At 38.8% G+C, this 15,829-nt stretch overlaps 1 protein-coding gene across 3 annotated transcripts in view; it reads left to right on the top strand.

The window, feature by feature from the left end:
- LOC117523944 (cullin-9) overlaps positions 1-15,829 on the top strand; it is a 376,653-nt gene that overhangs the window by 138,949 nt on the left and 221,875 nt on the right. For all 3 annotated transcript variants that reach the window (XM_034185568.1, XM_034185567.1, XM_034185566.1), the window contains exon 16: positions 15,459-15,686. In XM_034185568.1, coding sequence (XP_034041459.1) covers positions 15,459-15,686 — 228 coding nt within the window. The remainder of the gene's footprint in view (positions 1-15,458; positions 15,687-15,829) is intronic.

Genomic DNA, 15,829 nt, shown 5'->3' with positions numbered 1-15,829 from the left:
AAAAAGCCTGAAGCGTTTCCTGTATTTTAATGCAAACAGTTTGTATATAACTGTTGTGTCCTACATTTCAAACATGTTTTGAAATTTACAAGTTATATTGGCATTCTAATTTATAAAAATGGTTTCTTAAACATATTTGTGATTTTCACAGTAAAAAAACAAACTTTTTTCTTTTCGGATTTTATGGTTTTTGTGTGAATTTACTTTCATTGTGTTGATACAGTATGTCAAAATGAAAGAAAAACTGTAAAATCACACAGGTGAGTTTGTGGTGAAAAAATGATACCAAACAAAGCAAAGTAAAGAGTTTTGTAAGATAAATTATCAAGGTAAAACCAAAAGTCAAAACAGCCAATTATACCCTAGACTCCAGAGGGTTAAAACATCTTATTCTCTGTTGTCATATGATCACATGACTGTATGTCCTTTGAGGAAAAGAAGGAAGAAAAATACAATCATTTGGATTTCATCTTCACGGAGGATTCAGATTCAGATTTATTATACCCTTGGGTAAATTTGGTTTACAGTGAGTTAGTCATCTTGTTTTGTAAACACATAGAACAACACAGAACAAGACAAAGTGACAACAGTGATGAGGCTAAAAGAACAACAAAGGATGACCCCAGGATCAAAAGCAAGATGAGTGAAAACATTAATAGATAAAAAGCCTAAAAACATAACATTATTACGTATACCAATACAAAGGAGAATGTGCTGTTCAGAAAAACAAGGTAAAAGAAGCTACAAAAAAGAAATACATAACTTATATTGCAGTTTCTCTCACTTATTAACAGCACTAATGGCTGCTGGTACAAAGCTGTTTTTGTCGCGTTTGGTTTTACAAGCACGTACCCTAAACCTCCTACCTGAAGGGAGCAGCTGAAACTCACCATGAAGGGACATTCAATTAAATTTATATTTATACTACCCCTGGCAAAAATTATGGAATCACCGGCCTCGGAGGATGTTCATTCAGTTGTTTAATTTTGTAGAAAAAAAGCAGATCACAGACATGACACAAAACTAAAGTCATTTCAAATGGCAACTTTTTGGCTTTAAGAAACACTATAAGAAATCAAGAAAAAAAGATTGTGGCAGTCAGTAACGGTTACTTTTTTAGATCAAGCAGAGGGAAAAAAATATGGACTCACTCAATTCTGAGGAATAAATTATGGAATCATGAAAAACAAAAGAACACTCCAACACATCACTAGTATTTTGTTGCATCACCTCTGGCTTTTATAACAGCTTGCAGTCTCTGAGGAATGGACTTAATGAGTGACAAACAGTACTCTTCATCAATCTGGCTCCAACTTTCTCTGATTGCTGTTGCCAGATCAGCTTTGCAGGTTGGAGCCTTGTCATGGACCATTTTCTTCAACTTCCACCAAAGATTTTCAATTGGATTAAGATCCGGACTATTTGCAGGCCATGACATTGACCCTATGTGTCTTTTTGCAAGGAATGTTTTCACAGTTTTTGCTCTATGGCAAGATGCATTATCATCTTGAAAAATGATTTCATCATCCCCAAACATCCTTTCAATTGATGGGATAAGAAAAGTGTCCAAAATATCAACGTAAACTTGTGCATTTATTGATGATGTAATGACAGCCATCTCCCCAGTGCCTTTACCTGACATGCAGCCCCATATCATCAATGACTGTGGAAATTTACATGTTCTCTTCAGGCAGTCATCTTTATAAATCTCATTGAAATGGCACCAAACAAAAGTTCCAGCATCATCACCTTGCCCAATGCAGATTCGAGATTCATCACTGAATATGACTTTCATCCAGTCATCCACAGTCCACGATTGCTTTTCCTTAGCCCATTGTAACCTTGTTTTTTTCTGTTTAGGTGTTAATGATGGCTTTCATTTAGCTTTTCTGTATGTAAATCCCATTTCCTTTAGGCTGTTTCTTACAGTGTATTTGGTCCAGAGTTTAGACACTGCTGACTGTGAACAACCATCATCTTTTGCAACATTGTGTGATGATTTACCCTCTTTTAAGAGTTTGATAATCCTCTCCTTTGTTTCAATTGACATCTCTCGTGTTGGAGCCATGATTCATGTCAGTCCACTTGGTGCAACAGCTCTCCAAGGTATGATCACTCCTTTTTAGATGCAGACTAACGAGCAGATGTGATTTGATGCAGGTGTTAGTTTTGGGGATGAAAATTTACAGGGTGATTCCATAATTTATTCCTCAGAATTGAGTGATTACATATTTTTTCCCTCTGCTTGGTCTAAAAAAGTAACTGTTACTGACTCCACAGTTATTTTTCCTGATTTCTTATAGTGTTTCTTAAAGCCAGAAAGTTGCCATTTGAAATGACTTTAGTTTTGTGTCATGTCTGTGACCTGCTTTTTTTCGACAAAATTAAACAACTGAATGAACATCCTCCGAGGCCGGTGATTCCATAATTATTGCCAGGGGTTGTATAGTGCCAAATCACAACAAAGTTGCCTCATGGTGCTTCACACAAGTAAGGTCAAACCTTACCAACCCCCAGAGTAAGAACACAGGCGACAGTGGTAAGGAAAACTCACTCGGATGGTTTGAGGACGAAACCTCAAGCAGACCAAACTCAAAGGGGTGACCCTCTGCTTGGGGCATGCTACAGACACAAATTACAGAACAGTTCAACAAATACTATTTACAAAACTAGTATATAGGAAATGTTGCCGGTGCACAGGACAGGAGGGTTTCAGAAACAGACACCACACCCATCTCTGGATGGAGCTGCACCTCAAACAGAAAAAACAGAATCAGGCATCAGAAAGACAACAAATACAGTGTAATTTCTCAGCATTAAGCAACAACAAAAACAGAAGAAATACTAAGGTGATTGCCGGCCACTAGCCCAAACTTCACTAAAAGACCCAGAATTTAGGTAAATTTGAGGCCAGCACGCTCCAATTACTAATAAAATGAATTAAGAGTAAAAAGCATATTAACATACTATGCCAGTATGCTGCCATACAAAAGGGTAAATAAGTGCGTCTTAAGTCTGGACTTGAATGTCTCCACAGAATCTGACTTTTATTTATGCAGGGAGATCATTCCACATAACAGGGGCACGATAAGAGAAAGCTCTGTGACCTGCAGACTTCTTATTCACCCTAGGGACACTAAGAGTAGTCCTGTATCCTGAGAAAGCAAAACCTGGGTCGGTACGTAAGGTTTAATTCGGTCATCTAAATAGGGAGGTGCCAGTCTGTGAACAATTTTATAGACTAGTAGCAGAACCTTAAAATCTGATCTCACTGGGATAGGAAGCCAGTGAAGAGACGCAAAAGTCTGGCAGCAGCATTTTGAACCAATTTGAGAGCCCTAATGCTCAAACGCAGCAAAACAGAAAATTGAACATTGCAGTAGTCCAATCTAGAAGAGATGAACACATGAATCAGGGTCTCAGCATCAGCCATAGACAGGATGGACGAATCTTCGCTATATTTTGCAGGTGGAAGAAAGCAGTCCTCGTAATATTTCTAATGCGGAGGTCAAAGGACAATGTAGGATCAAAAATTACCCCAAGGTTCCTCAATTTTGTCAGTGTGATGTATGACACATGAGCCTAGGATGAGCGTTAACTGGTCAAATTAATGCTGCTGTCTCACTGGACCAAGAATCATCATTTTAGTCTTTCAGAGTTTAAAAGTAGGAAATTGCTAGACATCCAGACATCCATTCTCACTGACGCAAGGCCGATCAGTGATGACCTGATCAGGTCCGATCAGCGGACCTCTGAAGTCTCCGTAGCTGTCTGTTGTGAATCCCGTATACTTTAATTGCAAAAGAAAACCATAAGAATCAGTATTAAACCTTATCGTGAGCCAACAAACCCACTATTTATTTGAATATTCTGAAATTTAAGGACTTAGTTGATTATGTTACAGTACAAACCATGTATAAAGCAAAAACAAATTTCTACCTCAACATATCAAAGATCTGTTTAAAATGAAAGACTCCAGTTATTTGAGAGGAATATTATTATTTGATAAATTAAAGACTCAAACTACTGTGAAAAGTCACTGTTTCTGTAAAAGGTGTAAACATTTGGAACATCTGTACTGAACATATTAAATTACACCCTACTCTAGTCAACTTTTAAAGACTTTATAAAAATAATACAGTCTAAGGCAGGGGTAGGCAACCTGTTCCAGAAAGAGCCATGAGGGTGCAGGTTTTCTTTGCAGCCACTGACTCCACCAGGTGATTTCACTGATTAACTGATTCCATCTGCTCAAAGTGATATTAATCAGTAAAATCACCTGGTGGAGTCAGTGGCTGCAAAGAAAACCTGCACCCTTGTGGCTCTTTCTGGAACAGGTTGCCTACCCCTGGTCTAAGGGGTGGTGGCCAAGTGGTTAATGCGCTTGGTTTCAGTTCAGAAGGCTCTGGGTTCAAATCCCACCCCCGCCACATTTCTCCATGTAATGTGGAGCTGCGTCAGGAAGCGCATCCGGCGTAAAACCTGTGCCAATTCAACATGCAGATCCACCTTGGATTTGCTGTGGCGACCCCGAGTGCAAACAAGGGAGCAGCCGAAGGGACTTACTATAAAAATAATACAGTCTCCCCTTACAGTATGGGCAGTTAAGTTTATTGATTTGATATTATTTCTTTTGGATTGTGCATTAATAATTATTTTATTGTGATGAGAAAATTCCATTCATTGATTAATCTCAAAGATATGTGCTTTGTTCCTTTTGTATTTGTTGTTATCCGTATGTATTATATATATATATACACACATACATACACACACAGTGAGGAAAATAAGTATTTGAACACCCTGCGATTTTGCAAGTTCTCCCACTTAGAAATCATGGAGGGGTTTGAAATTTCCATCTTAGGTGCATGTCCACTGTGAGAGACATAAAAAAAAAAAGCCGGAAATCACAATGTATGATTTTTATGTTACTTCTGCAAATAAGTATTTAAACACCTAACAACCAGCAAGAATTCTGTCTCTCACAGACCTGTTAATTTTTCTTTAAGAAGCCCTCTTATTCTGCACTCTTTACCTGTATTAATTGCACCTGTTTGAACTTGTTACCTGGATAAAAGACACCTGTTCACACATTGAGTCACACTCCAACCTGTCCACCATAGCCAAGACCAAAGAGCTGTCTAAGGACACCAGGGACAAAACTGTAGACCTGCACAAGGCTGGGATGGACTACAGGACAACAGGCAAGCAGCTTGGTAGAAGACAACAACTGTTATGATAATTTATTAGAAAGTGGAAGAAACACAAGATAACTGTCAATCTCCCTCGGCCTGGGATTCCATGCAAGATCTCACTTTGTGGGGTAAGGATGATTCTGAGAAAGCTCAGAACTACACAGCAGGACCTGGTCAATGACCTGAAGAGAGCTGGGACCACAGTCACAAAGATTACATTAGTAACACATGATGCTGTCATGGTTTAAAATCCTGCAGGGCAGCAAGGTCCCCCTGCTCAAGCCAGCTCATGTCCAGGCCCATTTGAAGTTCACCAGTGACCATCTGGATGATCCAGAGGAGGCATGGGAGAAGGTCATGTGGTCAGATGAGACCAGAATAGAGCTTTTTGGAATCAACTCCACTTACCATGTTTAGAGGATGAGAACAACCCCAAGAAAACCATCCCAACCGTGAAGAATGGGGGTGGAAACATCATACTCTGGGGGTGCTCTTCTGCAAAGGGGACAGGACAACTGCACCGTATTGAAGGGAGGATGGATGGGGTCATGTATTGTGAGATTTTGGCAAACAACCTCCTTCCCTCAGTAAGAGCATTGAAGATGGGTCATGGCTGGGTCTTCCAGCATGACAATGACCCCAAACACACAGCCAGGGAAACTAAGGAGGAGCTCCATAAGAAGCATTTCAAGGTCCTGGAGTGGCCTGGCCAGTCTCCAGACCTGAAGTCAATAGAAAATCTTTGGAGGGAGCTGAAACTCCAAACCTGAAAGATCTAGATAAGATCTGTATGGAGTGGACCAAAATCCCTGCTGTAATGTGTGAAAACGTGATGAAAAACTACAGGAAATGTTTGACCTCTGTAATTGTAAACAAAGGCTACTGTACCAAATATTAACATTGATTTTCACGGGTGTTCAAATACTTATTTGCAGCAGTAACATACAAATAAAGTATTTAAAAAAATCATACATTGTAGTTTCCGGATTTTTTTTTTTTTTTTTTTTTTTAGATTATGTCTCTCACAGTGGACATGAACCTAAGATGAAAATTTCAGACCCCTCCATGATTTCTAAGTGGGAGAACTTTCAAAACCACAAGGTGTTCAAATATTTTCCTCAGTGTATGTACACAGTAGTGTTCAGAATAATAGTAGTGCTATGTGACTAAAAAGATTAATCCAGGTTTTGAGTATATTTCTTATTGTTACTTGGGAAACAAGGTACCAGTAGATTCAGTAGATTCTCACAAATCCAACAAGACCAAGTATTCATGATATTCACACTCTTAAGGCTATGAAATTGGGCTATTAGTAAAAAAAAAAAAGAAGAAAAGGTGGTGTTTACAATAATAGTAGTGTGACATTCAGTCAGTGAGTTCGTCAATTTTGTGGAACAGGTGTGAATCAGGTGTCCCCTATTTAAGGACGAAACCAGCACCTGTTGAACATGCTTTTCTCTTTGAAAGCCTGAGGAAAATGTGATGTTCAAGACATTATTCAGAAGAACAGCGTAGTTTGATTAAAAAGTTGATTGGAGAGGGGAAAACTTATATGCAGGTGCAAAAAATTATAGGCTGTTCATCTACAATGATCTCCAATGCTTTAAAATGGAAAAAGAAAAAAAAAAGACGCGTGGAAGAAAACAGAAAACAACCATCAAAATGGTTAGAAGAATAACCAGCATGGCAAAGGCTCACCCATTGATCAGCTCCAGGATGATCAGACAGTCTGGAGTTACCTGTAAGTGCTGTGACAGTTAGAAGACCCCTGTGTGAAGCTAATTTATTTGCAAGAATCCCCCGCAAAGTCCCTCTGTTAAATAAAAGACGTGCAGAAGACGTTACAATTTGCCAAAGAACACATCAACTGGCCTAAAGAGAAACGGAGGAATATTTTGTGGACTGATGAGAGTAAAATTGTTCTTTTTGGGTCCAAGGGCAGCAGACAGTTTGTGAGACGACCCCCAAACTCTGAATTCAAGCCACAGTTCACAGTGAAGACAGTGAAGCATGGTGGTGCAAGCATCATGATATGGGCATGTTTCTCCTACTATGGTGTTGGGCCTATATATCACATACCAGGTATCATGGATCAGTTTGGATATGTCAAAATACTTGAAGAGGTCATGTTGCCTTATGCTGAAGAGGACATGCCCTTGAAATGGGTGTTTCAACAAGACAATGACCCCAAGCACACTAGTAAACCAGCAAAATCTTGGTTCCAAACCAACAAAATTAATGCCTTGCAGATTTGAAGAAATCATGAAAAACTGTGGTTATTCAACTAAATGCTAGTTTAGTGATTCACAGGATTGATAAAAAAGCAGTTTGAACATAATGGTTTTGTTTGTAGCATCAACAGCAGATGCTACTGTTATTGTGAACACCCCATTTTCTATTTTTTTTTTTTTTTTTTTTTTTTTTACTAATAGTCCAATTTCATAGCCTTAAGAGTGTGCATATCATGAATGCTTGGTCTTGTTGGATTTGTGAGAATCTACTGAATCTACTGGTACCTTGTTTCCCATGTAACAATAAGAAATATACTCAAAACCTGGATTAATCTTTTTAGTCACATAGCACTACTATTATTCTGAACACTACTGTGTATATATATATATATATATATATATATATATATGTACGTATATATATATGTACGTATATATGTATATGTACGTATATATGTATATGTACGTACGTATATATGTATATATGTACGTGTACGTGTGTGTGTGTGTACATAGTAAAAGGGGTCAGTGTATATAAGCTTTTGCTTCTGCCTACACCCTTTCAGCCACAAGTGTTACTGTCCAATCTTTTCTGTTTTTTTGATGTGGACTTTTGTGTGCTGAATAAATCATTCATTCACTTTGAAACCAGTCATGAAAGCGCATGAAAGTAATCCCGGTGGATCATTGGATGGTCACTATTAGCTTAAATCTAAATTGTTATGATTTAAGAGGGAGGGAGACATCTCTTAGAACCGAGCTGCGATCCTCTGTACCTGTTTAGTATACAGGGATTCTGGATGAAGCTGAGTTTCCAATCAGCTTGCTCGATCATTTCACAATTTGTTTAAACAATTTTTGTTTTTGAGGGACACGCTTCCAAACCATGAAACAAGACAAAAGGATAAAACTGATTCTATAAAAGCATGATAAAACACGGTCATCATGGTCCTGTCCATGTTAAAAGTGGACAGTTTTCTCAGACAATAGAGGCGCTGGTGTCCCTTTTTGTACACAAAAGCTCAAAGCTCACTTTAACTATGCCCATGCTCCGCTGGCTGACCTTTTAAAACGGTTTCCTCTTGACTGGGACAGCTGTTTTTATGAAAGTCAATAATCATGTCTTTTGTTTTAGAAATGTTCATCTCAAGAAAAGACTTACTGCACCAGTCAAGAAAATCAGTACCAACTGGGCCGTGACTCCTGTCATTGTCTTTCAGCAGTCTGACAAAAACTGTGTCGTCTGCATACTTTAAAATCGTTCTATCCTCTCTGCTGCTACGGCACGTTTATATAGAGGATGAACAAAAGTAGAGAGAGCCCACATCCTTGTGGGGAACCAGTGGAGGATATAACCTGATCCGAAACAGTTGTGTTCACTCTCACTCTCTGTGTCCTGTCAGTTAAAAAATTCAAAATCCAGCCCACAAGATTGTTACTTACTTTAAAATGATCTAAAAGCCTCCAGGCTAACACACGGGGCTGGATTGTGTTAAAAGCAGATGAAAAGTCAATAAATAAAAGTCTACATGTGTTCCTTTCCCCTCCAGATGTTTAAAAAGCAAATTTAATAAAGTGACTGTAGCATCTTCTACTCCTCTGTTGGGTCTATAAGCGAACTCCATGGGATCAAGGTCATGCTCCGCTGTCTTCAAGATTTCAGATCTTACAAGTTTCTCAAAACATTTCATTACAATCGATGTTAGTGCGACTGGTCTGAAATCACTGAGGGTCTTGGGAGAACTGATTTTTGGCACAGGGATAATAACAGCATCCTTCCAAACTCTTGGTACGTGCTGCATCTTTAAAGACTGATTAAAAATGTACTGAAAATAGAGCTCAGCTGTTTCCCACATGATTTCAGCAAACGGCCACAAATATTATCAGAACCACAGCTTTTGCTTGGTTTGAGGGAACAGAAGGATTTTTCAACATCCTTCTGGGAAATAAAAAAGTGCTGATTGTCACACACTTTGACTCACTTCCTGTATTTCCTGATTAAAATCAAAAACATCAAAAAGTGTATAAAAACAATTAAGAGCATTTGCAAATTCATAATTAGACTGGAAGCCATCAAAAGAGATGGTCCTACTGGCTTTAGAGTGTTGGAGGCCTGCAATGGCGCTCGTACTTGACCAAGCAGATCCAAGATTATTCATCGCCATCTTGTTTTCTAGCTTCATGTTATAGTCCGGTTTTGCTTTTTAAAATCCCAGTTTTCACCTCCTTAGTGGCTGTGTGCCTATCTATAGAAAATCCTTTCTGCACCTTTTTGTAGACTTGTGACTGTACTATTTACACTTAAGAAAATAACATTTTCACGGTGAGTTAAAGGTGAAAAATGCAATGATTATAAACAAACATACATACTGACAAATGTATCTTGCCAAAACTTTCTTTATCCTGTTTTGTCTATTCTGTCGTATTCAGGGCTGTGAAAAGTACACAAATTTCGTCATGGGGGGGGAGTGTTGTACTCTGCTGATGGTTTGTAATCGTGATAATCACAGAGTTAAGAAAATGGCTATCACAAAGCGTTTTTTTTTTTTTGTTTTTGTTTTTTTTGACATTGTGCAAGATTTATGGATCCGCAGAACTCTGTGGAGTAAACTGCTTGTCTCAAAGTGTGACTGTTATGACAGTTGTTGTAAAGTGAGACTGGTTGGTTACGCTGTCGTCTGTGTTGTTCCGTGTCTGCTGCATGCGCTGCTTCTGTTGTCTAATTAAAGATGCTGTTATTAAGCTAAAAGTAGCATGTGGGCTTTGCGTACTTGTACAGCTATCAAGTTTTTAAAATAATTATTTTGCAGTTTGTCTGTGTCACGGAGGGAGGCCAGCGGGAAAGACGCTGTCAAAAAGTTTAAGGACTCAAGAATCCGTGGAATTGGAGCTGGCTTGAATTTAAAGTCGTCTTCATGAACATATCTGAAAGATAAAAGAAAAGGGAAAAGCGACTTGCATCTTGTGCCCTCAGGAAACATGGTAAGAATTTTTCTCTGTGGAAAATAAACATAGTGCTTTTCAAACAGGATTTCACACAAGAATATAAATGACTTTTTATTAATGTAGACCTTTTTATTTGGGAAAAAAGACACCGTGGCTTTTAATGGATTTACAGTAATTCACATAATAATGTGACTTTATTTTTTTATTATAAAGTATGTTGATATTTTACCTGATTTTCAAAATATTCTCCAAGCTTTAGCTGTGGTTTTTGAAATGCTTTAACAGTGTTTTCAGTTTTCTCAAATTTCATGTAGTTTAATTGTTCTGAGTTAATGAAGAATTTGGTTTACAATTAAAAAAAATCATTCCAGGTCCTACTTCCACATCATATTCTGTTATTTCAACATTACCATTGACAGAAAGGTTGAATCTTGGATCATTTAAATATGTGCTTCGTTTGAGGTTTTTTTCTTCCAGGAGATATTGACAATGTATCATTAGATACATTAATTTGGCTTCTGGGGCCTTGTGGGTCTGAAACCCCCAGATCCCCTGCAAATTTTACTCAGATTTTACCATTTCATTTCACAACTCTGTTTGCCTTTGTACGGACCTGGAATGTCTCTGTGACATTGTTTTTCATATTCATATATATATATATATATATATATACAGTGATGAAAATAAGTATTTGAACACCCTGCGATTTTGCAAGTTCTCCCACTTAGAAATCATGGAGGGGTCTGAAATTTTCATCGTAGGTTCATGTCCACTGTGAGAGACATAATCTAAAAAAAAAAAAAAATCCGGAAATCACAATGTATGATTTTTTTTAATAATTTATTTGTATGCTACTGCTGCAAATAAGTATTTGAACACCTGTGAAAATCAATGTTAATATTTGGTACAGTAGCCTTTGTTTACAATTACAGAGGTCAAACATTTCCTGTAGTTTTTCACCAGGTTTTCACACACTGCAGCAGGGATTTTGGTCCACTCCATACAGATCTTCTCTAGATCTTTCAGGTTTGGAGTTTCAGCTCCCTCCAAAGATTTTCTATTGAGTTCAGATCTGGAGACTGGCCAGACCACTCCAGGACCGTGAAATGCTTCTTACGGAGCCCCTCCTTAGTTTCCCTGGCTGTGTGTTTGGGGTCATTGTCATGCTGAAGACCCAGCCATGACCCATCTTCAATGCTCTTACTGAGGGAAGGAGGTTGTTTGCCAAAATCTCGCAATACATGACCCCATCCATCCTCCCTTCAATACGGTGCAGTCGTCCTGTCCCCTTTGCAGAAGAGCACCCCCAGAGTATGATGTTTCCACCCCCATGCTTCACGGTTGGGATGGTTTTCTTGGGGTTGTTCTCATCCTCTAAACATGGTAAGTGGAGTTGATTCCAAAAAGCTCTATTCTGGTCTCATCTGACCACATGACCTTCTGCCATGCCTCCTCTGGATCATCCAGATGGTCACTAGTGAACTTCAAACGGGCCTGGACATGTGCTGGCTTGAGCAGGGGGACCTTGCTGCCCTGCCCGATTTTAAACCATGACAGCATCATGTGTTACTAATGTAATCTTTGTGACTGTGGTCCCAGCTCTCTTCAGGTCATTGACCAGGTCCTCCTGTGGAGTTCTGAGCTTTCTTTTTCCCAATACTTACTTGCAGCAGTAACATACAAATATATATATAAAAAAAATCATACATTGTGATTTCCGTGTTTTTTTTTTTTGTTTGTTTTTTATTATGTCTCTCACAGTGGACATGCACCTAAGATGAAAATTCAGACCCCTCCATGATTTCTAAGTGGGAGAACTTGCAAAACAGCAGGGTGTTCAAATACTTATTTTCCTCACTGTGTGTGTGTGTGTGTGTGTGTGTGTGTGTGTGTGTGTGTGTGTGTGTGTGTGTATGTATATATATATATATATATATATATATATATATATATGTGTGTGTGGTCTATTAGAAAAGAAACTGACCTTTTTATTTTTTTCAAAAACTATATGGATTTGAATCGTGTAATTACATCAGACAAGCTTGAACCCTCGTGCGCATGCGTGATTTTTTTTTACGCCTGTCAGTTGCGTCATTCGCCTGTGGGCAGGCTTTGAGTGAGGAGTGGTCCACCCTTCCCATCTATTTTTTCATTGTTCAGCAATGGCTCAGAGACTGGCGCTTTTCTTGATCAAAATTTTTTCAGAAACTGTAAGGCACATCCGAGTGGACACCATTCGGGAAATTCAGCTGGTTTTCGGTGAAACTTTTAAGGGCTGATGAGAGATTATGGAGTGTTACTGTCGCTTTAAGGACAAGCCATGGAGCCGGAGGGCTCGCCGCGCCCTGAGCCGCCGTCGTCAGCCTGTTTCGAGCTGAAAACTTCCAAATTTAAGCCTCTGTTGACCCAGGATGTCGTGAGAGAACAGAGAAGTTTCAGAAGAGGTCGGGATCAGCAGTTTATCCGGACATTCCACTGTTAAAGGAGATTTTGTAACGAAAGACGTGCGGACGGATTCGCGTGTCGGCAGGCAGCCGCACATCGCCCGGCACCACTGAGAACCACCTCCGTTGGAAGCGTTACTGGACAAGTTTGAACATGCCCAGCTGTTAAACAGTTTCTCGGATACTCACTCGACTGAAAACCATCGAAAGCCGCCTAAATTTTACGAATTGTTATCAACACGGACATTTTTAATTTATAGTTCAAATTTGAACCAAATTTATTTCGGACAAGTTATTTAAATTATCGTCACTTCTGACGTTTTATAAAGTGAAAATATCAGATATATGTTTAAGTTTTAAAGTAATGCGCAAATTTTTAAGGTTTTAGTGTGGATATGCTTTGTCCAGGTGCATGATGGGTGATGGGTTAATCTCAGGGGAAATGCATTTGAGACACTGTGATCAGGACAACAGCATTAAATCCTAGTCCCTGAAACTCTCGTGAATATTTTCTCTGGTTTATAGATGTTTTTGTGTTTGCTTTTATTAAATTCCACGCATCTTAAACGTAGCAAGTAGCAACACAGATTATCTGGAATTTTATTTTGGCACGTTTTCAAGGTCTCTACTGCCATCTACTGGCCAATAGTGTTCAACTCGCACTGGCACCAGTAGTTGGCAGTGTTCGATTTATTTTGACACTTGTTACATCAGATGGTTAACGAATTACAACTTGGCTTTTTTTTTTTTTTTACAAATAAAATTGGCATATTTTACAAAAGCACATTTATCTGTAAACACCAACACACGACATACCTCACATTAATGTGTTGGTTTACATAGAATTAATCAACCAGTCAGTGTAGCGGAGGCACATTTTACCCAGAATGCCATCTGTCTGTTTGTTACAAAACTTCAGAATTAGTGCATTATTCAACATTAAAAGATATATGTTATATTTTAACTTTGTACAAATGACAGAATTGACATTAATGGAGTTATTCTATCGGTATTCATCTTATTTATACACCAAACCATAAGTCAGCACTGCTTTTTCCAAGACCTCGGCCTGATGGCAGCGCTGTGATTGGGTAGAGTTGAGCTTTCTGGCTTCTCTCAGTCTGGTTGTTAAGTGTGACGTAAAGCATCATGTGATTTTCAACTTCCGGCTCCGAACAAAAAAGGCACGCTGTCATTAACACTGAGACCTGCACTGAGACGCTCTGATCAGGCTGCACACGGACAACAGTATGAACATCGCAACATAAAACTCTTTGTATATTGTGCCTAAAACTCTATATTAACTTGGTTTTTAGGCGTTGTTATTGCATTTTATGTCATGTAAAAATGCCAGAAGCTCAGGCCGTTTCTCCGTTATTTTCATTGGGATTTGCTGCGAGCTGCGATCGCTTCCTGTTCATGTCATTCAGGGGGAAAGTGAAGTTTGCACTTTAACGTCCTGTTGCACTTTAACGTCCTGTTTATTGTAATAAATAATTTTTTTTTATTAGCAAACAGACATGTATATTTTACCTGTGCATAATAAAATAGGCAAAGTAAAAGAAAAAAATGTTTTATTAAGTGTTCTTACCTTAGAAACAGATGAATGCAGTTAGTGGAGGTGGAGAACAGCGGGAGGGAGGTTTGTGCACACTGTAAACACTAAACTTAAACTGTACATCCTTAAAAGGATCATACAGATGTAACTAATTGTAAACTTGCAGGTCTTTGGACCTGGAAACAGATTTATCAGGTGATGCATTACATCAGAGCTTAACAACCTGGTTGCGTCTGTGCTGGAAACCATGTAGTAAACTGGAGCTTCCCGCAGGGGGCAGGATGCTGAAAGACAAAGGTGCTGATTCATTGTTTGGGTCTGTTGTTGCTTTTGAGGCTTCCAAAAATGATTGCGGTGTTAAAACTCAGAATCAGCTTGTTAGTAGTTGCAACTATACCGGAGGCAATACTGGAATTTATTGGTTATCTGTAACTTCCGATACATTTTTGGGTGGTTTATCCTTTTATCTTTATCGAAGATAACTTTTCAGTTATCTGATTATCTGTTTTCGAAGTAAATTTTTTGGGTATCTGTGCCCACCACTGTATGTATATATATATATGTGTGTGTGTGTGTGTGTGTGTGTTTTCACAGTTACATACAACATTTGTAAGCATTTTGTTTTTAACAGGCTGCGTTTATGTCTCATGGCCATGCAGGTGCACATAAACCTTCTCAGGACTGCTGCTTTTACTGTGAGTGCATCAAAATAAACATTTTTCACTTAAAAACGAGTCATCAAAACACAAAATCACACTTACATAAAAATTGGAATTCATCTGTGCCTCAGTTCTTGATGCTAGCAGCTACATTCCGTTGAAGAGCTTGCTGGGACGCTTCTCATGGTCACACCACCGCTGTCTGAAACTCACAAGTACTCACAAGTAACTTTGTTTTCAGAAGTCTCCATAGCTGTTTGTTGCGAATGCCCTTTCCATTGAAACCAGTCACGTAAATGGACAAAGTAATCTCAGTGTATAAGATGGTCACTAACAGCATAAATCATAATTATGATTTCGGTGCAACACGTCCTTTAAACTTCTTTCTTTCTTATTCTTCTTATTTCCTGTGGTTTGTTGTGCAGGTTGTCCAGCTGTTCGTAGGTTTCCTGTATCGGCTGGCATCTTTAAATAAAGACTATGCAGTTGTGATGTGCCGTCTGGGAGCCAAAGACACTCTGGTAAAAGTTTTGGACAAGCACAGCACCAATCTTCTTATGGTAACTGAGCTCAGAGACCTTATCACCGACTGTGAGAAGTATGCCAGCCTCTATAAGAAGATGACCACCAGCGTCCTGGCAGGCTGCATTCAGGTAAACTGCACACTACAGAAAAATAAAAAGTACAAAAACGGGATGAAATGGCCTTCTCCAGCATGCTGTGCCCGGTTGTGTTCTCAGCTAGAACTGCAACAAACACTGCTTTTGTTTCAGATTTTTACCCTGATGGAACACAA

Source organism: Thalassophryne amazonica, chromosome 13 (genome assembly GCF_902500255.1).
Source record: "Thalassophryne amazonica chromosome 13, fThaAma1.1, whole genome shotgun sequence".
NCBI classification, from domain to species: domain Eukaryota; kingdom Metazoa; phylum Chordata; class Actinopteri; order Batrachoidiformes; family Batrachoididae; genus Thalassophryne; species Thalassophryne amazonica.
The sequence above is the reverse complement of the archived record's forward strand: the minus strand, read 5'-3'. Positions and strand labels throughout refer to the sequence as shown.